The sequence below is a fragment of the Branchiostoma belcheri genome, unplaced genomic scaffold (genome assembly GCF_001625305.1).
Source record: "Branchiostoma belcheri isolate BF01 breed outbred unplaced genomic scaffold, Haploidv18h27 scaffold377, whole genome shotgun sequence".
Taxonomy (NCBI): domain Eukaryota; kingdom Metazoa; phylum Chordata; class Leptocardii; order Amphioxiformes; family Branchiostomatidae; genus Branchiostoma; species Branchiostoma belcheri.
Genome location: NW_017803995.1, coordinates 57,044 through 81,825, shown reverse-complemented (window position 1 = coordinate 81,825; position 24,782 = coordinate 57,044). Strand labels below are relative to the sequence as shown.

General features: G+C 43.0%; 5 protein-coding genes across 6 annotated transcripts in view; all 5 read right to left on the bottom strand.

Annotated features, from left to right (window-relative positions):
* Positions 1-712: 712 nt before the first annotated feature.
* On the bottom strand, positions 713-1,279 carry LOC109476432. The gene has a single exon (XM_019777364.1). The coding sequence runs from the start codon at positions 1,277-1,279 to the stop codon at positions 713-715; it is 567 nt and encodes a 188-aa protein (XP_019632923.1).
* Positions 1,280-2,623: 1,344 nt separating this feature from the next.
* LOC109476443 (kelch-like protein 36) lies at positions 2,624-7,325 on the bottom strand. Of its 2 annotated transcripts, XM_019777374.1 has the most exons (4): positions 7,206-7,325; positions 4,363-5,833; positions 3,647-3,848; positions 2,624-3,325 (listed from the first exon to the last, which is right to left on the bottom strand). In XM_019777374.1, the coding sequence occupies exons 1-4, from the start codon at positions 7,289-7,291 to the stop codon at positions 3,120-3,122; spliced, it is 1,965 nt and encodes a 654-aa protein (XP_019632933.1). In that variant the 5' UTR covers positions 7,292-7,325; the 3' UTR covers positions 2,624-3,119. The 2 variants fall into 2 exon arrangements, with proteins under 2 accessions (XP_019632933.1, XP_019632934.1); XM_019777375.1 differs by lacking the exon at positions 2,624-3,325 and having other exon boundaries at positions 3,639-3,848.
* A 521-nt stretch (positions 7,326-7,846) lies between these two features.
* LOC109476445 (transmembrane protein 45B-like) lies at positions 7,847-13,660 on the bottom strand. Its single transcript, XM_019777377.1, has 6 exons — positions 13,519-13,660; positions 10,232-10,471; positions 9,868-9,988; positions 9,409-9,518; positions 9,072-9,229; positions 7,847-8,736 (listed from the first exon to the last, which is right to left on the bottom strand). The coding sequence occupies exons 1-6, from the start codon at positions 13,565-13,567 to the stop codon at positions 8,551-8,553; spliced, it is 864 nt and encodes a 287-aa protein (XP_019632936.1). The 5' UTR covers positions 13,568-13,660; the 3' UTR covers positions 7,847-8,550.
* A 1,213-nt stretch (positions 13,661-14,873) lies between these two features.
* On the bottom strand, positions 14,874-18,146 carry LOC109476435 (PDZ domain-containing protein 8-like). The gene is made up of 5 exons (XM_019777367.1): positions 17,907-18,146; positions 17,478-17,540; positions 16,950-17,036; positions 16,361-16,497; positions 14,874-16,038 (listed from the first exon to the last, which is right to left on the bottom strand). Exons 1-5 carry the CDS (start codon positions 18,096-18,098, stop codon positions 16,029-16,031), a joined length of 489 nt encoding a protein of 162 aa, XP_019632926.1. The 5' UTR covers positions 18,099-18,146; the 3' UTR covers positions 14,874-16,028.
* A 272-nt stretch (positions 18,147-18,418) lies between these two features.
* LOC109476431 (PDZ domain-containing protein 8-like) overlaps positions 18,419-24,782 on the bottom strand; it is an 18,639-nt gene continuing 12,275 nt past the window's right edge. Inside the window, exons 11-20 of the mRNA XM_019777363.1 lie at positions 23,863-24,289; positions 23,280-23,474; positions 22,866-22,982; positions 22,363-22,469; positions 21,741-21,965; positions 19,939-20,017; positions 19,419-19,513; positions 19,174-19,200; positions 18,644-18,759; positions 18,419-18,432 (exon numbers count right to left, since the gene is read on the bottom strand). Coding sequence (XP_019632922.1) covers positions 18,419-18,432; positions 18,644-18,759; positions 19,174-19,200; positions 19,419-19,513; positions 19,939-20,017; positions 21,741-21,965; positions 22,363-22,469; positions 22,866-22,982; positions 23,280-23,474; positions 23,863-24,289 — 1,402 coding nt within the window. The remainder of the gene's footprint in view (positions 18,433-18,643; positions 18,760-19,173; positions 19,201-19,418; positions 19,514-19,938; positions 20,018-21,740; positions 21,966-22,362; positions 22,470-22,865; positions 22,983-23,279; positions 23,475-23,862; positions 24,290-24,782) is intronic.

The following is a 24,782-nucleotide window of genomic DNA, read 5'->3' as shown; positions in this document are numbered from 1 at the left end:
TGCGCTTTAAATATAAATACGCAGCCTTATTCTAATTCACAGCTTGAACTCAACGAGTCGGAACAACCTCGGTGAAGATATTCCCTAGGTCTGATGCGCCTCAAGTTGAGGATGTTATAATAGTGGCTGTGGAATCGGTAAGAACGATCTGACTGCGAGGTTAGACCGACATTTGCTACGTCTATCATTTCAGACAGTTATATCCTTTGTGTCCTAATTCCACTCCCTGTTACTGTGACTAGTTTTTGTCGAAACAACAAAAAATACAGCAACCTTTGTAAGTTTGTATTATCTTCTACAACTGCACCTATGAACAAACAAGTAGATACAGATGGAATTATATATGAAAAGTTTATTGCAAACTCATGCCCAGAGGCTAATTGCAGATTACAAACATAAAAGAACGTTGAAACAGAGTATAAAATAACTAAAATCTAAATGATGAAAGGTAGTTGTGCAAAACCATAGCTATGTCTAAAACTATGTCTGAGGGGTTGAAACATATACGATTATACAAGTGCAACCTGGGGTTTTGGCCATACTTCCCGAAGCTGTTATAGTTAAATGTCATTTACAAGATTCACCTCGTCATAGTCACTACAACGTAAATAAAACAATAGCATGGCACCGGTGTGGCTCTACCTAGACCTCAACCAAAAGGTTTTCATCACTATCGTCTTCTTCCATCCTTTCTGCGACACACCTGTGATATTTACATTTTTCTTGGAGTAAACTTTATGATCACCAGCAGTGCATTTGTAACGAGCAGAACCCACACCATTCTGCAGTCTAGGACTGACCCCTGATAGAGATAATAAACCCACATTTGTATGGGGAAGTGCCCAGCCGCGGTCCACCGCAGCTTATTCAGGAAGACTAGCTCGACGGAGACGGTGGCCAGGACGCAGATGGCGAGTAGAACCAGGAGCAGGGTCGACACGGTGTCCGGTCCGACGCCGAAGTCCTGGACGAGCAGCGCGCCGAGGAGCGTGGAGGTCTGGGCGTAGTTCCAGGTCAGGTTGTAGGCCACACAGTTCTCAACCAGCAGGGCGTAACACACGCGGTGGCGGAGAGACATTCGGGACATTTGCTTCTCGGACATGTTGTGGACCAGGAACAACAAGGCGCACAACAAGATCTGGTGGACAAACTTGATCGCCACAACAGCCAGGCCGTTGTAGGGGAAGTACGGTATCGGCCATGCGACTAGCTCCCTCAGGCACACGGCCGTCATCACAAATCCGAGTTTTGTGTCGTGGTCGTCCCAGAAGCCCCACATTGTAGCTAGGAGCCAGTAGACTAAGCAAAGCGCTCTCCAGGCAAAGCCGATCGTGTTGGGAGTACTTAGAATTGACCCAGCCAACGCGATGATAAACTCATTAGCCATCTGTGTACAAGTGTAAGAAGAGAAATGTCTGTGACTAGAGGGCATGTTTGTGTTAATCAAAACATACTTAGTAAGAATAGGTAACACTCGTCCCGGGCCCTGTTTCCCCTATAAATATAAATATATGCTGCGACCGATGAGCTATTGGTATAGCATATAACAGAGAGACAGTCGGGATTTGACTCAGAACCCAGTGCAGTACGTTTAGTCACATTCAAGCCGTACCTTTTACAGTTTTCAGCCACGCAGCAGGGACATGAGACAGTCTCCAGTACAAGTCTCCAGTTGTTGTGTAATCCGGCCTTGACCTGCCTTGAGGTACCAGTATGCAAATCACTTTGACTAGGACAACCTAAGGTCGCCTTAAAAACCTGCAACATTTGCATCGAAACTTAGTAAAGCGATCTCTAGTACTTAAACAGAACCAACCACCAACTAACTAGAAAATTGAAGGTAACTTCACGAACGCAATGATTCTACTTTGATGAGGCCAATTCAAGTACAGCACGTCTCTATTCCTAACAACGTCTGGCCTATGATCTATAAGCGTCACGTCACCATAAACAACCCAGGCTTGTCACTAACCCATTGTTATCATACAGATAATTGGTCGGTGAAAAATGTGGCAACAATCGCAGATGTCAGAGCTAGAGGCGACGGTTACCAGCGGTCGCGCAGGCTCGATGATCCCTATTTTAAATCATGTGGTAATTATATGTCTAAAGGTTTCTGTATTGTTGTTATTTCTGGTGGAACGTAAATACCCACGGTCTTGCTGTTTTCAGTCTAGTCGTTACGTTTCTAGAGCACGTAACCTAAACAGGTTAGGTCTGAAACATAACTGTGTCAATATAGGTAGTACGCAGTCATATTCTAACTTAAAGCTTGAACGCAACGAGTCGGAAAAACCTCGGTGAAGATATTCCCAAGGTGTGATGCGCCTTTGGGTATGTTTAGTGGCTGTAAAATTGGTATGCACGATGTGACTGCGAGGTCAGGCCGACATTTGCTTCGTCTATCATTTCATTAACAGTTGATTCCACTCGCTGTTGTTGTGAAGTCATGCGGCAAGGGTTTTAGCTTTTTCTGTCACAAACACAGCTGAATTCTATACGACTCATCCACAACTGTACTGTACAAAGAATTTCGCTTCAGTTTGCAATCGATCGTACGATGAACGTGCAGGTGGTTTACCGAAGGTTTTACGAAAGTAAGAAGTCCAACTCTCGGTCAACAATGATTTATTTATGATAACATTAGACCTTAGACATCTTAATACCCGTTCTTCCCAAAGGCTTAGAGATAACAGTACGGGGTACACTGATAATTTGACACATTGCACACATTGTATTGCATAGCTTTTGTATTCACTGGATTTTAATTTCTAAACGCTTAGGAGTAGTAAACTTTCAGTAAGAAATCACACACACACACTCACACACTCACAAACGCACGCACAAACCCACGCTCGAAGTTCGAACGCGCACTCACACAAACGTTTAAAGTATATTCAGAAAGAATTACATGTAACTACAAATGATCGTAACCCTTCATTACAACCACAGTGCACTACGTGTATCTGCTCATAATGTTGAGAGGTTCAGTATAATCATGATAATTTGACACATCACACACGGCGTTGTACATCAGCAATGTACTGCAGAAACGTCGTGGTTATGTTTTCACCGAGGTGAAAAACCATCTGTGTATGGATGAAGTGTAAAGAGTGTCATCAAAACGTCCGACTGGCTCCTCCGATGGGCCCCACTTGGTCAGCTAGATGTTTCTCCACCCTGAACGGCTCTATGAAGGAGCCGGGAACCATCATCTTGTGCGCGGGCACGGGGCCGGGGTACCGGAGGGTGTTACTCACGGTCCACTCACGGGCCGACTCGTCGTACACTTGAACTTTGCTGACGTAATTCATCTCACCAGAAACTAGGTAGGCACCGGGATAGAGAATGAATGAATGAACGAATGAATGAATGAATGAATGTATGTATGAATGGATTGATGAACATTCTAATCGTTAAAATAAAGCAAAAGGCCAACATGAAAACAGATGTTTGGGAGTAAAATTAAAATCTGTGCTAACTGATTCACTCCTGAAACTGTGTGGATCAAGCAAAAAAGGTACAGACGTTTCTCCCAGGCTTTGATTTTAGGTTGATATTTAGGTTCAGTATTATTCTTTTAGAGCCCAGAACGGTCAAATCAGTGTAACTCAGGGGTGAATGAAGGTACAGGCGTTTTACTTACAGGTACTCTGGTCACCCCCGAGGACGGTGATTTTTCCCTCCACGACCACGGCGCTGCACATGCCAGCCGGTACTCTGAGAGGCTCTATGAAGCTCCACTGGTCCTGCTCCGGACTGTAGCACTCCACAACGTCCAGCGGCTCGTTATGGGTCCGCGAGAGCGACGTGTAGCCTCCTATGGCGAAGATCCTGCCGCTGTACACCTATGTACATATACATATAGGTGAGTTTTATTGGTAAAGAGTCATACAAAATACAACGCATGTCATTACTACTTCTTTACTTTACGAGTACACCAACTCTAGGTCTAAGTAGACTCTTCTAACGTCTAAGTAACACTTACTTGCAACACAAGAATGGGCACAACCGAAATTTTGACCAGACCTCCGGTCATCTTCTGATGACCTGTTGCGCACGTCACGCCCACGTAAGGTCACGTGTCCTGACAAAATCGGGTCAGCCATCCTGAAGATGGTCAGGTAGAAAACTCTTTCAGTCCAGTCCCCGTGTTGGAAAGAAAATAAGCTTTTTCGTAATTTAAGAGGAAATTGAATGCTACAGGAGGTTGTTGCCTGGCTATCAATGTGGTTCTGTATATATTTTTGTCACTGGTTTCTACGTTTTAACATTGCAACGTTATGTTTTGAGAACGCCTTCACCCTGACCTTGGTGCTGAAAGCGCAGGCCAGTTGAGAATATAGCCCTGGATGTACTCACCTCCATGGCATGGGAGAACCTGGCCACGTGCATGGCGCTCCTCTCCGACCACATGTCCGTGAGCGGCTCGTAGCAGTAGACCGTTGCCGACATGGTCGGGACGCAGGACATGTTCACGTTCAGTGTCAGAGAGAAGGCGGCCTCCGTGCGTTTGATCCACCCGCCCGACACGTACAGACGATTGTTGTAAACGCAGGAGGCCTGGCAGCGGCGACCGTCGGGAATTTCCGAGCAGGGCCACCACAGGTTCTGTATGGGATCAAACCGTTCAACCGAGGACAGAATGCTGGTGTCCTCATGGTCTTCGTCCCCTCCGACGGCGAAGAGGTTCCCCTCGATCGCGTCCATAGAGAAGCAGCTCCTTTTCGTCGACAAGCTCGAAACTTCCCGCCATTTTGCTGTCCTCAGGTTGTAACAGAACGCATTAGCGGACCAGCGGTCGTAGCCGCGCGCCTCTTTGTCCCACTCCCGCCCGCCGACGACGTAAATCTCGTCGTCCAGGACGGCTGCGCAGTAGTTCCTCCTCCTGATGGGGATCTGCGTCATCTCGTACCACGGCTTGTCTCCCTCGGGCGACCTGACGTCACAGAAGCTGACGCATGTCCTCTGCACCGCGGGTCGCTCGTTATACATCAGCCTGCCTCCCACCGCCAGAACCACTTCTCTCGATGACCGGCAGATCGTAGATTCTCTTGTAGTAGTTTCCACTGAATCGTGTCGCCTGGCAGCGTGCTCACCTCCGAGCGGCCTTGTTGCCGGGATACCAAAGTTGTCCTCTGCCGGGATACTGTCAATGTTCAGGATGCTGGAAATTTCATCCAGGTACTCGCTTCTCTTAGGATCTCTGGCTACCCATTTGTCCGACATCTCACACAGCTCTCGGTCCGTCGCCTTCACCCAGTCGTTTGAGAGTAAGACGATCAGCTGATCGCAGGACAGCTCCAAAAAGTCGTCCGATTGCGACGCTTCGATCAGGTTGTTGGTCACGTGGTTCTCCGCGAAGTCCTTCAGCTCGTGCAGGTTGAGCGCGCACGCCAGGTTCCAGATCCCGATGCAGTTTTTCATGTGGATGTTCTCCCTTAGATAAGAGCAGCACATGTCGATCACCGCATCCACTTGGAGATAGCAAGCAGTCGACAACACGTCCTCCTTATTCTCGTCGTTCAACGTGAGATCTCCGCTGTACAGAAAGTCTAGTATGGCGGCAAGCCCTCTAGCGGTCGTGCCGTGCATTTCAATCGTCGTCTCCTCCTTTTCTCTCAGGTCTATGGAAAACATGGATCTGAAGTAGGGACAGCAGGCGGCGAGGAGTGTCTTGTGCGATCTGAACTCCCGTTTTTCTGCGACCAGACACACGTCACTCAGCAGCTCTGTCCGGTACAGTTCTCTAAAGCCGGAGAGTACAGAGGCACCATGGGACGCCAGGGAAAACTTACGCTCGTTCACCTTCTCCATCTCTTCTTCTCTCCACCTAGAAAGAGTCAAGATAAGGGTTATGCAAATAGAATATCATGAACATTCACTTGTGGACGACCATATAACAACATGGTGTTAGATGTTCAACTAATACTTGGTTGGACTTGACGGAAGAGCACTATAAGATTTGTAACATTGGTAGCCATTTCTAACATGGGCAGGAATATAAAAGTTTACAGTAAAATCAATATATTTAGAGTAGAGTTGAGTAGATTAGAGTAGATCTCTTCGGCCAGGTAGGGAGATCTTTTCCAGTTTTTATGCTACCAGTTGTTGTGACCGCTTTGCCAATTTATTGTTATTACACATAGTATTGTTCCACCTGGGGCAATGACTTCGTTCTGAATACTAGTACTACTGAAATAATACAAGAGCACTACTACTGAGTTTGAACTGCACGAAGTTGACAACCAGAAACGTTGCTGGTTTACCGAGCTGTATTACTATACGGCACGGTCTTTGTCCCAGTGTTTGGTTAGGATAGCTCTGTGAGATGTCGGGTGTTACCCAAATAACCGCCACTTCTTTTCCTCATACATAAATGACCTACTTACCCGCATTCGCCGATTGGGTGGCCATTAATTTGCTAATGGATGACTGTTATACATAGAGCCTTCAGCCACCGATACATTGCTCTTAAAACAAGACTCTAGACACATTCGAGAGCTGGGACCACAGAATGATGTACTAAATTGTATGTATGGCCCAGGGGGTTTCGCATAACAAACAAATGACCCCACATGTAAACAGTACCGGTTTTCCTGCCTGCAAACAAACAAGACCGCCCAAACTAAGGCATCCGGTTACAATACAACTCAATTGAGTGCTACTGAAATAAAAGCAGGCATCGTAACGGCGGAATCCACTACAGAACTGAATGTGTTCTTCGTTTCACTTTACGGTTATGTAGTACTTACCATATACTGTATGTCATGTAGTATGCGCCGAAAAAAAACTGGCTTTTCCAGTTGCAAGATTGATTGACATTTTTTATTACTGCTATATCAAACTGTGAGATTATTGATATGGAAAGAAAGTGTACAGAAAGGGCAGGTTAACGGTTTTTTTTTATTCAACTATAAACAAAACAAAGGGTTAAATACCCGGTCTATTTTTGCATAGGGTCAAATCTAGTCCAGTGCAGTGCAGTGTATAATTTTGCATAGTGCTTGACTAAGCCATATGCATTAAGTGGGATGTCATAGTCAGATCAAATCGATATTTTGAAAAGCGAAATTTGAAAATGATTTTGGAACGAATGTATAACGCGAGTATTTTGTGACCTGCCACATTCACACAAAGCTTAATTTTTCACAGTCAAAACTATGTAAGAGTCCTGTAAGCACTAACTACAATAAACTACCTACCTGTAGATAGAGTGTTGATTCACAATCGTGGTGTTTCCAACGTTTTCAGACGAAACATCTTTTGACAGTGGTAAAATTGTGGACATGAGAGATAAAGAAAGAGGTCACCCGGCGGTTGGGCTGCCACGGGTCCAAAGAAGGGCGCAGTCTCCGAGTCGGCCAGAAATAGTCGCGGTACTATGGGAAGAATGCGGATCAAATTCGCACGGGCTCATTCGCCGTGTAGTCTATTTTGGTTTTGTACAGCATGTGGGAAGCCATATGCACTGTATATATGATGGAACTCAAGGGGTAATGGACTTGTATGTATGTATGTATTATGTATGTGCATAATGATGCCTGGCTGTGGCGTCTGTAGATTTGTGCAAAATTTGGCATAGAAACTAGATGCATGAAATTCGACTGCATCAGAAACCTTTTCCGCTCACATAAAAGAGGATGTTACGGTGAACTAGTTTAGTGCTTTGATTTATATTATGTGGCCATAAAGTGTGATGATAGCGACGTCTAGCAGATTGAATGTGTACTACATACGGAATCCAGTCGTTTTCCTTGCTCTGCGTTAAAGCACCTCTTTCATCTGTTCGCGACAAATCAACGTCATACAGAGACAGTACAGACAGTACAATTAAGCACGCAACAATACAGCTATAGTTGGCTCAATTTGGAGCTCATATCAACTTTGGTGTATTTACAAACCATCAAACACAAGAAGGTCCAACAATGATATAACAGAAAAACGTGTATTAGATAAAAGGCTTCTTTACCAGTATTTGCTACATAACCACATTAACGTGTGATGCTACCCATACACAACAATTGTTACAGCATTTTCAAATGGACATACCATGACGTAAGCTATTAATATAACATGTTCTAAGTCTTACCAAATTAGATCAGTTCGTTGTTTCCAAAATTTTATCATTTGAGATATTGCAACTGTATTATCTATCATTGCTATAGACGTGTAGGAAGAACGATGTACCTAAATGGTATCAACTGAAAAGTAATGCTCTCTGTCGTAGGCGATGGTGTCAAATATGCTCTGAACCCAGATCTAGAAAGGCCCTGTCTAGGTGGTATCAGGATCTGGGCTCAGAGCATATATGACACCATCGCATACAACAGAAAGCATATGCATTAGCTCGTAGAATCAAAATGTACATACAATCTCATTGCAATTGTGAACGGGAGACACCTTATCTAATATCTAACGCATGGTTCTTCAACGATTCCTCAAGACTAGCCTTTCTAACCTCAAACCAAATTGGTCGTCTGTAAAACTGATATATGACAAGTTTTCTTTTAAACATGACCATCTACTTTAAGACTACAACCCCCTGCGTTATAGCCCCTTCGGTAGGCGGTATCCCCGCTTGACGAACTGGTGGATGACGGCGTACAGGACGAAGATGAGCGCGATGTTACCGAACAGGTGCCAGCAGAAGCCGAGCGGCAGGAACATCAGGGTGTTGTGTGACTCAAGGTCCCAGCTCCGGGCAGGGTCCAGCGGGTACAGCACACCCGCAACCTGGGGGACAAGCAAGGGGTACAGTTTTGTACCTGATCATGGTTTTCTTCATGATACTGACTACTGTACACTCGGGAGTTGCGTTTCTGTCCCTCTCTGTCTCTCCCTTTTAGTGCGTGTGCGTGTGTGCATGTATGTACTATATTTGTGCGTGTACGCTTGTGTGTACATGTGGTTGTATGTGCGTGTGTGTGTGCCTGTGTGTGTGACTATAGCTATGCGTCTGTACTATCTGCCTGCTGTCTGTGAGTGTTTCTAGTATACACAGTGTACCCTTGCCTCACACCCGCGTCTTGGTTTGTTGTAGACAGAAATTCTGATCAATGTTTCCTTACCTGCCAGAACCACGTGCCCTGCAGCAGGACGAGTGCCGATATGAAGAGCGGCAGGATCTGGCTCTCCGGCAGACACGCCCACAACATGGCGGCAACCGCAGCTCCGAATATGGCGATAAACAGGAGCTGGTACAGGCGGTCTCCGGCCTCTGAACCTCCTGTATAGAGAACAGGGTGGAAGCTTATAATTCATGGTGCATGTTTCGTCAACACTGTATCCTACATTGACGAGCCTCGCCGTTAGGTCTTTATGATGACACACTAGCCGCAACAGGTTAACATAAAGAAGGAATCGCTAATGTATCAGAACTAGGTACTAATGGATGGCACATCTTACCTGGATGATAGAAGAACAAGTAGGCCTCGATAAACAACGCCACACTGACGAAGAACTTGTCACTGTTTGGCGGGATCGGCGCCTTCACCCTGACCAGGATGTCCACAAGCCTGGACAGGCAGACAACATGGTACAGTCATTCGTCTGATCAACATAGCAGTACAAGGTTGATCCACACAGATCATAAAACACAATATGATTTGTACCATGACTACATCTTAACTAAATGTAAAGCCGTACATTATAGAGTGATCTAAAATGTCATCTACGTGAACATTTTAAGTTGTTCTTTCTCTTGCTTTGGAAGCCACTTCTTGATCTTGTTGACGAACCAATTGACTTTTAACAAGTGTAGATGTACAAGACAACCACTTTTCTGATGTATGTGATTTCTCGACTAAGAAGACTTTGGTTCGGTGGTCGAGCTGAGAGCTCAGTTTCACCTTGATGACGACTTACCCTGAGAAGAAGAAGAATGAGTACATGGTGACGAGCTGCCAGTCGCCCTGTTCCACAAACTCTCCTGTGACGGGGTCACGCAGCGTCCAGTGGGCACCGAGAGACATCTGACTTAACATGCCTACACCAGGAGAAAACAGAAAACATATACATAAGCATGTATGAATTTTGATATAGCTATATAGCTGACATGTATCTTACATGTATTTGTTTTGTCTACATGAATGTAAGAGGTTTTGTCTATGTAAATGTGTTTTGTCTAGTATGTGAATGTGAGAGGTAAAAAATAAATCTACCATACATCCAACCGACAGACAGACAAGCGAACGACCAGACGAAAAAAATGGAGAGAAAAAAATTTTACCTATGGTACAAGCGGTGATCTTGAACATGGGGTCCATGGAGTAGAGTAGGAAGCCGAGGGTCCGTTTGGCGCACCCGGGGTGATCCCTCCATGTCTTGTGCCGTGCGGGCTGCCTGCTGCCCTGCGTGTGGAGGCTGTCCAGCACGAGGAAGGAGTGCTTCACGGAGTACCACAGCCCGAACACGAAGAAAAACGTCCCCAGGAGGGCGTGACCTTCAAAGGACCCCGACTCCGATGGGTCTGCAGAGAAGATCAGAGTCAATATAATGTCTCGGTGATATTATATATAACGTTAGATATAGAAGATCCAGACTAGCATGTACGACTGCTTTCCTGTAGTAAAGATCAGAGTCAATGTAATGTCTCTGTCATCGGATATTATATATGGATATCCAGACTGGCATATTTTCTTTGGAAAACGTGTTAACCATCAATACAATAGTTTGTGTTTTTAAACCTCCTGATTTTGATTCCTCTCTAGTGCTCCTGACGAAAGGTAGTGGATGCTACGCATACCTGAAACATCTGATAGTTTCCAAAATCATATCGCGTTCCTTGAGTAACTGTTTTTTTAATACTTATTACCTGGATGTCTAATAATCACCGACATGCCTACCATCTATTTGAGACCTTTTTAGTAAACTGACGATGCCCGGAATAACATCCGTAATAGGCTCTACCTCACATGCACGGCATGTCGTTTTGATGTTCTGTTGAATATAGGCATTTGGTGATTGCTTCCCTAGCTGTCATTATGACTCGTTATCACCAAGAGCGGAACAGTATATATTTAGGAAAAACGGGAGGCGAAGCTCGAGACTGCTGTGGCGACAAGGTAGTGCCCATACCACCTGTGTCATAACGTGTACACTTTTCTCAATCTTCTTTATTCCTGACATAAGCCATGCCAGTCGCCACAGATGTAATCTTCTCAGGCGATCAAAGACGAAATAATCCTAATCCCAAATCCAGGATTAACGTAAAGGTCGGACGGATCTGACCCCTGCACTCAGGCGAAATGTCAAAGTATCATCTAATGTCGGCTGTGCGGAAATGTCACAGCTACTGTGGACCATGTAAACAGTTAATATTGGCCGGTCTCTAGATGTTTGCCGTATCTCGTACAACAGTTTGCTAGCATTTGCCGTGGATATAACGCTGCCGTGACTTGTGGTCAATTTCATTTCTACATGTAACAGTTATAGCTAGCTAGGGATCAGTAACGACAGAGAACAACAATATTTCAAAGTAATATAAATGTACGTTCAAAATAAATCGCCCATTAACGTTACATACAGTAACATTTAACGTCACATGATAACACAACAATATCCGATATCTACGTATACGGTGCGATATTGGTGATATAGATTTGCTATTTGAATCCTTAATTGGGTGTAACACAAAAACCTCGACCTGTCATATCACAGAGTTATAACACACTTGAATTATTTTATCTAACGTTAACTCTAACTGTCGTTTGAAATTATCTTACGAAGATGGTCCTGCCATAAACGCACGAAAAACGAATGTCTAAACACGCGACTAAGATTTACTGCGTATTCCGCTTATTCTCAAAGCAGATCCTATATATAGGGTGGCAAAATACAGTATAAAATTGGCTAGACAGTATCCATTAGCCAGAGAGGGTCCATAGATTTACTGTGTATTCCGACAAGGTTGGCGTATGGACCCTCTCATGTCGAATGGATACTGCCTGGCCATTTTGATACTATCTTTTGCCCCCTTTGATCTGCTTGGAGATTATATTCCGAGTGAACCTTCCGCATGTGCGTGCGCTGTCGCAACTCCCAAAGGCGTTTTATTTGAATGACGGCAATTACATGGGAATTGACCTTTCGAAACGCAGTGTTGACTGTTGTTGCCAAGCTCCGCAAAAATGTCGGTGCACAGGCGCTACATTTTCACCACGCAGCAAGGGAACATCTTAAATAGTTTCATTATTTTCTGACAAGACTCCCACTCCGTCAAACGACAGAAACGCAGGGCAGTTCAAAACATAACGTTCTTCCTTTAATCGGAGTTACGACACGACGACAGCACAACACTTCCTTCCTACATCTGCTCAGAAATTTATAGGGACGAAACTTTGCACCTCGTTCAGAGATGCAAAGGGTCATGTGTGTTCCACCAGTAATGGTCACGGCCTTTTCTAAACAACCTCACATATTATAGACACTTTATTTGAATGTTTGTGCCATAGACAGTACTACTGTCATTCTGAGTTAGTGTCAGCCTGTCAGGTAGTCATAGATAGACAGCATGTACCCCAATCTTGCATTGTCTATGACTGAAAATGTGGTTGTTCCACATCTGTAATCGCAGCAACATTTGATAGTACGGTGAACATGGGATTAGTACACTGAGACAAGCCGTTTATGCGGATTACTGGAGTAAAACAACACAAGTTGACACTTGAATTTCAACGTTTTGAATCGCCATTAGGTCAAGAAGGTACGGAACTATCGTATGATATCATCGGCGTCTTTCAATACAAGTGACCTTGGATGAGTCAGTTTTGCGTGACAGTTGTCTGCTTTAGAGTAATCGCTCGACTGAACTACAGTAAGTGCCGGGAGAGTTCGCTATCATGGCGGGCACATTGTTTGTTTTACCTTGGGTATTGTTTCACGGGTCGCCGAACATTATCTATAGACTTAACCCGTCCCTAGTTACCACATAGACTCCTCGTTTTCTGCCAAGGAAAAGAATTAACTCGTTAACTTGTCGCTATTCGTGTGTGGTTAAGGGTTTACCCGTCTCCGAAATGTCGGTACTCTTAATGATTGTTGAGAGATAAAGTGACATGGTGCCAAGACAAACAGGTGTGGGTTTGTGGAACGAAGCCGGTGGCATTCTCCGCGTGATCCAACACCCAAGGCACCAGCCACAGAGGTCACACACTGTCGTCTGACTGCTGGGATTGGAACACAACGAAGCCTAGTTCAGTTCTGACAGAAATTCAGACGCTCTGTGTAACTCTACCCTCCAGATCCAATGTGATTGAAACAGGCTATAACTGTCACGTATCGATGACGCCATTTATAAACAACTTTATTGATACCATACCAAGTACCCTCCCCCATTCCCAGTGTAACGGTTGACGTTAATATAATAATACACAACGTTACATAGTATACATGGGATTGTCAACAAGTAAAAGAAAAGACGAATCTAGAAATTATTAATGGCTACTCATACTAGATATACGTAATGAGTCCATCATTCATTGGCAAACGCAGCTATCCTCCTTGGTTGTACCTTACCTGGGATGACCTCCGCACTGTGTGAATGGCCGTGGTGTTCCATGTCCATGTCAGCGTGTCTATCTGTCCCCCAAAATCGGCACAACAGTAGAGAAATGTTCCGGAAACCCTGTCCCAGGCGGGTGTGCGTCTGTGCCCGGCGGCCTTACCTGCACTGCAAGGTAATATTTAACCTGCCACGCCTCATGGTAAACAACAGGCCTGTCACCGTCACGTGACGCAGTTTGAATAGGCCGCCAGAATGTGGCTCTGCAGGTACTAGTATATGCTAGCCTCTACCAAGGACGTCCTTGCCTCTACCAGGCACCGCGGATCGCTGAAAAATAGTAGAAATTGGCCGAAGTAAAGGAATAATATATCAAGGGAGGTAGCCGAATTTCGAAATGGATCTTCTCTGGCCGGCTACCGGTATATTATTCCTTTATTTCGGCCAATTTCTACTGTTTTTCCAGCGATCCACGGTGCCTGGTAGAGGCTAGGTAACGTTACATGCAGCCAGGCTCCGCTTGGGTGAGTTTCTCACTCCGCCATCGCTGAAATAACAAAACTATGCACCTGCTAGCTATGGCACAAGATAGTCCATACCAGGCCCCTTTGGGGCTTTAAAGAATCCTTCTGAGCTCACGTTGAAAAGCTTGGAAACACTTATAAAATGGGTCCTTTATTCAACATATTCAAAGCAAAGTGCATTTCATGGCCTAATGACATGGCTTAGTGCACAGATGGAACACCAGGGCTACATTTGTGACTGTGCTGCTGTTGTTTCAGATTTGGGCTTTTAACGCTGTGTTGATAGACATGTGACGGACGAACACGATAAAATACAGCTAACGCTCTAGTCTAGAGACGTCTCTCATACTGCATTCGATTTACAGTTTTTAACAAAAATTCATGCGCGCGTGGATGTCATCCATATAATCAACATTACGTCGTGTAATGTACATGTATATGTATATTGGAATGTAGGTGGCGCTTTTGAATGAATGGAAACCGTATCAACGCAGAAATGCATGAGAAATCATTGGGAGTATACCCTAAACACAAGAAGGCCAAAAAATGTCGAAAGTTTCATTTTCCCAAAATTAAAAAGCGTAAATCTATCCATCGCACTTGTGTTTGATCACTCGTTCTAGATTGGCCGTATGTACCTCTTGAAGTAGCCCTTCTCATTCCAAGATTTGGGCAAAAACGATATGGGCTCTTATGGGGTTTTTACTTCATGTCATGTCACCCTGACTACCAAAATATCATTTGTCAATCATACATGAAAAGAACACAAGCAGGTAAGAATATAATAGGTAAAAATACAACAAAACGTCATCAACTTAATAAGCGACAAGTAGACTTTATTCACTATTTATCTACTTAATGTAGCTTTTAAAAACATTATCTATTCATTGTTCTACTCTTGGTCAGTATTAACTATTGCACATCCCACAAATTTACTTGACATCATACTATTATCAAGACAGCATACCATAGTTTGGTATACTATATGACTTGTCACCTATTTCGTCATTTGTTATACACCTGGTCAACAATTGTAACATCAGAGTACTTAAATCGAGGAAAGCATCAGGCATAAACAATGTACCTAATGAGCATAATATGTATAAATAAGCTTTCTTATATTCAGACTTGGTTAATACTATATCTAAGTATATTTGCACCATTTTACATGACTTATTAATATGCAAGGGGCTGCTCTTTAAAGTTTAACAACTTTTACCATTTTATATGACTTGCCTCTTACAACAATGGTGAAAACAACATATACACATTGTACCTACAAAGTTTAGAGCACAACACCAGAGTAACCAGTAGTTACCACCAACAATATTGTACAGTTGGGGCTATCACTATTTGTTAACATTGCATCAGCAAATGCATGCATATGTATATAGTAAGTACAATTCTCAATAGTTTCAGTAACATTTACATTGCATATCTAGACTGAAGATCACTGATGTACACACAGTCATTCATCTGACTTATCCAAAAACACCTTATAGTCATAGGCCATTGTTAAGACTGAAGCATATTGCAACAATTATGAGTTATCATAAATCACAGAGATGTCATCCTTAATATTGCACAGTACATATGGATGAGTCATGTAATATTTAATGCTATTTGTGTACCTTGTTACATGTATTTGCATGCTTATAATAATTATGTTGTTAGTATTGACTATAACATCACAATACTAGTAAATATATTTTATCTCATTTAAAGCATGTTTACATAATTACGTCTATATCTTAGGTTACATCATAAATATATGATTATCATAGCGAAACCAAATGTGACCACTGCATGAATTTTAGGATGGAATGCAAAGCTTAACTTACACTACACAAAATAAGTTAATATAATATATAATATACATGTTGTACATGATGTTGTTTCTCTGGTCGTTTTCTATGATGGATCAGTCATATTTACAAGATTAGTTGAGGAGCTGTCCCAATGTAGAGTGCATTGTCTCTTATCTTGCCATAGATGACGACTCAAACAGCCCTGTAGAACAGAACAGAACTTGTTATTAAAAACATCAAATATCAACATGTAAATCTTGCTGTTCATGTTACATCCTTAAAGGAACACCAAAGGAATTAATTATCAAACATCCCATTGTTTGAAAATTTGAATTGCAATTCCATTCTTTCTAGACACTGTCCAGGGCATATACACATGTACATTGTACATGTACACTCAACACAAAAAGTTTGGAAGCTTAAATTTGATCAACCATATTTTCAGTAATACTGAACTGGTAGATTACAGTAGTTTGACAGATACACATAGTAAATAATCATATGTAGTTTGTGTCTATACTCACTGAGCTCCTGCTGCCTTTGTCTCGTCCTCCCTCTCTGTACAGTTCTGCCAGCCGGAGCAGTAGTGTAACATCAGCAGGGCCAGGGCCTGAAGGCGCTCCTCAGACTTAGCCAGGTCGGCTGCTATCTTACTTCTCACCTGAGGAAATGTGGCCAACATATGTAAAACATCATTAGCATCAGAACCACTTCAAATGCAAGATCAAATCATCCATTCATGGCTATAGTGTAACTCTTATCAATAATAGTTTGTACACATAGTTAATAGTATAGTTTTGTAGTATTGCTGTCTTACTGCAATACATTGTACCATGTACGATTGTTGAGCAATAATAAAAGTTGATTGATTGAATAATGACTGTCTGCCAACAATGTACTTTCCATTTAAGTCCACAAAACTAAAATACGGTACATCCTAATTGCATGTACACACAAACATAGACATATGATTTACAATAACTTGTCATACAATCAGTATACTTTGCTTTGTAATAAAGTATCAGTTTGTAACAGCTGCTACTATCATGATTTGTTTGTTTAACAGATTATGATGAGAGATTCTGAGTGAAGAAGGCCAGTAGACGGAGTTACCTGCTGGTCTGGGGCATCCTTCTCCTCCCTGTGCAGCTCCAGTTTGTGCTCAGATTCCATGTCTATCTCCTGCTGAAGCTTGTTGATCTGTCATGTAACAATCACACTCATCATTACCTCCAGGAAAAATGGAGACTATAGACAGTATACATTGTACTTTTAGCAATGTCTGTGTATCAGACTTGTGTCTGTCATCAAGATAACTCAAGATTCGCTGGATAGATAGGTTGAATATTTGGTAGGTTCGTAGGGTGTGACAAATGCTGGAACTGAGTAGATTTTCGGACCCCTGGCAGGTTTCCTAAGTACTGCAGTGGAACGTCTGTTTTTCATATCTCGTCTTCAGGACATGCTAGAGTCAGATTTTTTAGCTCTTCTGCTTGGGTGGCTTAAGTTAGTTGCATGGGGCATCTATAGTATTGACTTCTTTTTATCATGTTATCATCAATCCTATTATATGAGAAACAAATGTTCATCCTAACATTGTAATGTACATGATTGTATGTGAATTTCATGAGGTATACTGACCATGGCATCCAGTTTCTGTCTCCGCTCCTCCTGGGGCAGTTCACTGTACAGATCTCTCCCCAGCTGTGGGGGAACAAACAGACATGTTCATCCCATTCACACTTTCAGCATGTGTCTGCTGAACTGGACAATACATTACCCTCCAGTTACAAATGGTACCCTTCAGTTTAATACTCCTAACTTATTGTACAAGCTTATTTATCTTTAATGGAATCCCTGCAAGAACAATCATGCATGTCCAATTTGGCAAAGTTGCAGTCTTTCTATGGTACCAATTTATACTTATATTCATCAGAGTTCTGAACCACAGTTGCATGAATATTACTGGTGGTCTGCAGCCCTTGGAAGGATACATTGTTAGCCAATGGTCATGCTTAAGTACCCACCAAACTTCTCAAAAAGAGTAAGGAGACAATGAAGAAACTGCACCTCTTTAGCCGCAGTGACGATGAGTGTGTCCACGTCCACGTTGGCGAAGTCGCAGCCCTCCTTCTGTGTCTGCAGGATTTTCTCCCGCAGCGTGCGACTGCTGTGCATGATGCTGTCGCTGTCGCTGCTGTCCGCCGCCTCGGCCAGCTGGGTCTCCCGGAACATCTCCCCAGACAGGTAGCGGCGCGCCATGGTCGGGGAGCCGGCGGGCGAGTGGCTTGGAGTCGCACGGGGGGACGAGCCTGGGGAACATGGAGTAGAGCAGAGAGTAATGTGGTAGATGAAGTTGAAAATGTACATACTAGTATACATAATCCATTGTAGATGTAGTAAGATACTACACAGAGTATCTTTTGTCACCGTATTTGCACTACCTACATGTAGAGCTGCTTTATCACCATGAACTGTACTTACTAGGTTGTAAGAGCATAACACACAATAAATTTAAGGTCTTTTATTAATAATTATACTACATGTACTTGTACTTGAATCCTACACATTCTTCTACATAGTCATGTTGTCAATACTGCTGGTACATAAGTAGCAAAGAGGTTGCAAAGTTATTGGTAGGATTTTGTTAGATGGCATTGGATTCAGTGAAATGAATAGAACTTACAGAGTACATGTTTCAAGAAGACAAAACATATCACTAGACACTAGTATAATATTACATAACAGCGTGATAAACATTATAGATATCTTGGTTGAAAATAATGGTAATGTTGAATCATTCTCACCCGGAGAGGCATGATGTGTGGTGCCGGCATTTGGCACCAGTTGAGGGGCACTGCCCACGGTGTGCAGGGTGGTCGGCTTACGGGCATGCAGGGGAGAGGAGCGCTGTCGGGGCTGTCTGTAACATGGACATGGACAACATGGTAGGTTACTCATGGGAAATTCAAAGCCCAACCAGAGAAGGAAAACTCTGTAAAACCTGGCATAGGGCTTGCAACCCGACACGTATCTTTTCGCAGAAGAATTCAAACTCTACCACTGAATAAATTAGAATAATTTCTGGATGTTTCAAGTGACATGAAAAGTGATGCTGAAGTAGAGTGGTGGATGTCACTTGAAACATAGTAGAAGAGTTTGAATTTCCTATGAGTATTGTTTACCTGGATGTCTAACCTTCATCAATATAACTGTCATAGTGCATTTCTTCAATTTCAATCATTAATCTTGAAGTTGTCAATGTTACCATTTGATAACGAACAGTTTCAGTTTACTTCTTTAAGAAGGTATTAAAGGCATATTGCCTACTACTCACTTTTCAATTCTCTGCAGGAGAAATACCCTAAAGAAAAATGAGATAAATCATAAAATAAAACTGTACATAAAAAGGAATATGAAAGCAACTAAAACATTAAGAAACTAAAACATTAAGAAAAATAAATGAAAATATTTGATATTGAACTTACAGTTGATAACAAACAGCAGAACAAAAATGTAGCAAATGAACCAAAGATATACAGTTAAGTTGATTGAGTACCACTGGTGGTAACTTTGACTTACTTGGAGCAGTTTGCCACAGCTTGACACTTCTCAATACACTTCTTATGGCAGATATAGGAACACAGTCTACATTGGGCAGCAACTTTGGTCCAAACCTAGAAATAAACAATGAAAAGTCAAAAGAAGTTGCATTGTACTCTTATAGTACATGTACTACAATGGTGCATTTATGATTTGTAACAAGACATACTATTTTTACTGTGGCCAATCATTACAAAGAAATGGGCAAGGATGGCCAATCAGCACCAAGGGCTGAAAATGACCAATCAGCACCAAGGAAAGGGCTGCGGATGGCCAATCAGCACCAAGAAAAGGGCTGAGGATGGCCAATCAGCACCAAGGGCTAAAAATGGCCAATCAGCACCAAGAAAAGGGCTGAGGATGGCCAATCAGCACCAAGGAAAGAGCTGAGGATGGCCAATCAGCACCAAGGAAAGAGCTGAGGATGGCCAATCAGCACCAAGGTAAGGGCTGAGGATGGCCAATCAGCACCAAGGTAAGGGCTGAGGATGGGGCCTACCTTTTTCATGCAGTAGTCACATCTTGTGTCCCTAGATGTAAATTGCTTCTCTTCAAATTCATGTTTCACAGTCTGTATGCTGCAAAAGAAATGCAGATGTTAAGAATCATGAAAATCTTGATATACTCTGATAACCAAGTAATCCAGCACCCTGCCATGCAATAGATTCTAACCATGTTAAGTACCACCTTGCTGTTTCCTTATTAGCCACCTCAAAAGGACTTCTGATTTGTCACCAATCAATCATCAAGTTAGACATTTCTTTCAAACTTTCTTCATCATTATTGATTGCATCCTACATTTTAGAATTGGAGATTTAGAATTTTCCTTTTGATGACAAGTCAGAAGGCCATACAGTGACTATCAGAGGAAATGGACACCTACATGTAGGTAACAGGCTAATATTGGGGTTAGCCAGGGTTAGGGTGAGAAGCATGGCCAAGCAGACACACAGAGGCCAAGATACAGCCTACAGTATTCTATTTTGGAGGGTCTCCCCTTCCAGGTCTGACATTATTCATCAATGTACATGTCCTTTGAAGAAGATTTCTTACCCCATTATTCCTGAGTTTAAGAAGTTAGAATAACAGTGACAATCAAAACCTATCAAAAGGAGGGGCACTTGGGCAGCCACTAGGCAATTATGCTGTATTGACTGCACAAAACAACCTTCCACAACCTTAACCCTTTATTCTATGGGCTGCAAACTGTTGTTTTTTCAGAGATGCAGTCCTCTGACTTTCCTACAGCACCTGCTTGAAGAACAAGGTCATGGCCACACAAACTTGATATTTCAGATTCTTTGCATCACTGTACATTAATTTTGTCTGGTTTTCCCAAAGGAATGGGTCTTGCTTTACTCAATGTATGCATATTGATTTGTACCCTACAACACATCACAAATTTACAGTCAGTCCTTTAAGAAAATACTGCAAAATCAACTTGTATGTTGGAAAGCTAAATGTACAGCAGAGCAGAAAAACTTTTTATAGAATCATGTAAAAATTATCTCTGTAGCATGTCATCCATTCAGATGAATTTTTTTTGGCCTTTTAAAGATGATGTTACTGTACAAGCCACACATGCAGCTGTTAGTGCCACCCTACACCCCAATGCTCTGTAGGTTGGTTAGTGAGTTTGTTTGTTCTGAATGCCAGAAGCAGTCCTACCCTCCGGTGCAGATGGCAGGTTTGATTCCGTAGTCTGGCAGACGCTACAAGCAAATGGTAGCAAGGAAGGTCAGCCAAGACATAGCAATGCTGGCCATACATGACATACATGTACATGTACTCTATGTGCTCACACAGCAATGGTGGAGCTACATAGAGGTGAGAATATAAGATCTGTGAGATGCGAGTTAGGTAAAAGTTATTGTCATTTGCCACGCGAGCAGCTTGAAATAGTCAATTTATAATATATAATATATATACTTGAAATTTAACATGCCCAATCTGTGAGTTTTTATCCTACCCCCTATGAATGTACCAAACTATAGTTTTTCTACTATATAACTACAATAACTCATCAATTCTTAGCCCAGGAATACATGCCCGTCATCTAGCTTTTATATACTGACACAAATTAACTGACACTTAAAGTCAGTTAGATTTTATCCTTTATTGACAAGGCGGAAGTACAAAGACGAAAATTTGTACAGTGACCTAAATTTCAACAATAACACCTTGAACTAAATATAGGACATAACAATTTGTACTGATTAATTGATTTTTCATGTATCATAGTCCTATGCATACAGTATGAAACTGGCAATAAATAGCTACAGTTTCAGACAGCCGTCTCACCTGAGTCCTGAGCCCAGCCCTGCTATGCCCAGGGCGGAGGCAGACTTGCGTCGGATGGGCTGTGTCCGGCAGGAACCCGGCGTCTTCTTGGTGTCCGTCTGCTGATCCCCCTCTATGTGGCACTGGATGCTGGGCGTGTGGTGGAAACGCAGCGTGACGTCACCTCCGCACAGACGAGCGTTAAAGCCGGGGTGGGTCGCCAAGCCGGAACGACCGAGGTGACGACTGTAAAAAAGATGTCCCAACATTATGCCATTGTTAAGAAGCATGTTGGATCAAGCTGTTAGGAACCATGCTCCAGGACCAGAAAGTTTGAATCCTGATGGGTATTTGAAAGCTTTGCAGTCATTATTTAGTCCTTAGTGCATCCTTCTAATGTCATTCCATGAAAATAAATATAAAGACCTACTAGCAAGTGTTCAAAGACAGTTCAAACTCTACTACTGGATAAATAACTTACAGAAGTTTTGGATGACATCCGTCATTCTGCTATCACTAAGTGATTTTCAAGGCTGAAAAACTGAGGTTCAAAGTACAGACAGAGACAACAGTTTCAGTGTGACACACAGGGTAACACCATCCCCACACAGACAAGACTTAGTGATGAAGTGTGAGACCTCACCTGGCAGCAGCTCTGATCTCAGGTGGTTCCAGCAGGTAACAGTTCTGGTACTCCCCAGACAGGGTGGTCAGACACTGCAGGGCCACATCCATCAGGGAGATGCTCACCTGGGGCAACAAATAGTCAGTATTTATTCCAATGTACTCCATCCTTTTCCTTACTAAGGTTGTACTCATCTACCCATTTTTAATCAGAATATCACATCTGTGACATCAAGTTTGCATGACTCAATGTACATTTTGTACTCCAATCCAAGCAACAGAATTTGTACTGGTGCAATGTATGTACATGTATTTGTACAAGACATTATGTAAGCATGTAAGATGTAAACATGTTCAACACCCTATGTTAACAACTGTTTGTACTGAAAAGAACCCTGGAGAAGATTACAGACCAAGACCATCAGGAATGGCGTGCAATGCTACGCAAATGAAGACAGATTGATGCATGCTGCTCACACTGATGACAAGACCACAACTGGAAAGACAAGATTGCATACTCACATGTCCGATGAGTTCTTCCTTGTCTCCCTTCTCCACTCCTTTGGCCCAGATGCAGATGTTCAGGTACTTGTCTTCGTCCTCAATGTCAAATATGAACGTCTCATCCCAGGACAGTTCCTGGAAGAAGTCGAGGTTAATAAGCTTTTCTTTCTGTTCTTATATTTTCCAACTAGTACCACAGTGACTGTAATATTTTCATGCATATGTCATATCATATGTATGATTGTGCATGTGCTTGCAGTCAAGCTCAATATATACTTTCCACTCTGAAGGTCTGAACTGCAACATCCTTAAACACCAAGACAACCAGGACATTCTACTTGAAAATTTGGCACAGACAACTGATAAGAAACTGTACATGTGTATCAATTGTGATCACCACATTCCCTGAAGAAACCAAACAGAATAACCTACTTGAGAAGCAGTAACCGGACTGGTCGCCCTGGTCTCGATCTTGGTGGCGTCCTCCTCAGCGTGGAAAGTGTGCGAGGCCGCGGTGGTGTCTGCATCCCCTCCTGTAAACACTCCATGAAGAGGATCAGTCAGGGCCACGTCGTGGAGCGGCTCACTCCCATCTGAGTGCGACCTTCCTCGTGGAGTTCCAAGGGCCTACAACATGGACGTAAAATCGGACATTTAACGTTACCTCTAGCAAAGGCAATCATTTACTGTTATCTGAATTTAAGCTTTAGCATTAAAATAAATGAAGATTAACTAACTACATTTGTGGAAGAAGTGACAAGACAGGTGACTATTACCTCTTAAAGATCTCAAACCTAAGACCTGACTGTAAGGTTTGAACCACCCACACTGTAAAGGACACCTGCTTTTTTATCAGTGTGGTGGGATATTTTTTATGCATAAGGTGTGGCTCTCCTTAAACATGGGAACAAGGGCTTTATATCCTATCCGAGGCTGCATATCCTTTACAGCATACACAACCATATAAGTGTTGTGTGACACAAAATGAATAACTGAGAGTAAGAGAAAAATATACCTCTCGTGTGACAGTGATGGCAGGAATGCCTGCTCCGTGAGCGGTGTCCCTCGCTTTGTCTGCATCATCCACGGCAGGTTTCACACCAGGGTCCCTGATGGGGGAGGAAGTCGGCGACTGCTGACTGCCGCCCAGGCCAAACTTGCGACTCAGCAGCGGAGAGATGTTCGCCTTAGTTTTGGACGGAGAAGACTTCTGCTGTGCTGTTCTGCTGGAAATGCCCCTCCCCTCCGCGGCAGGGTTCTTGATGCTGATGTTGATGTACTCTTCGGTTTCGGAGTCAGAGTCGGGGAAGTTGTCGTGGTCGATGTCCAGCGCGTCCATTCCCTTCAGGCTGACCGTGTCCTCCTCGTAGGTCTGATGCGGACCTTGCAGAGCATCGGAGGTGACGTTGTGAGAAAGGTGACGCTCGATCCGCAACACCATCCTAAAGACAGGAGAAAGTGGAATTCAATGAACTATTGCCTTTCCAGCAGTGTGCAAGTCAGATAAGCTACAAGAGCAACAGAAGCTACATGTATGCACATAATACATGTAGAACTTTAGTCAAACATATTTACCAAGTATACCATTGGAATATTGACAGAGAATTGTTTGAGTGCCAGAATGTTTTTCCTAAGTGGGTAAAATGAAGACAATCTTACTGCTACTTTGTGCATTTGAAGCAAAAAAACAAGACCCCTTACTTGTCGCCTGCCTGCCGGATGAGTTTGGCTGCATGACTGACGTTCATGACTCTGACTCCTCCCACTGTCAGCAGGATGTCACCCTGTAATAGGACAGAAACAGTACATGTTTATCAAGACCAGACTTGTACAGTTTTTACCATGTTCTGTATCATGTACCACCACCTACCCTCCTCTGTACAAGTGTCCTTGACACTTCTACTCTGCTGTGGTCTGAGCATGCAGCCACCTACG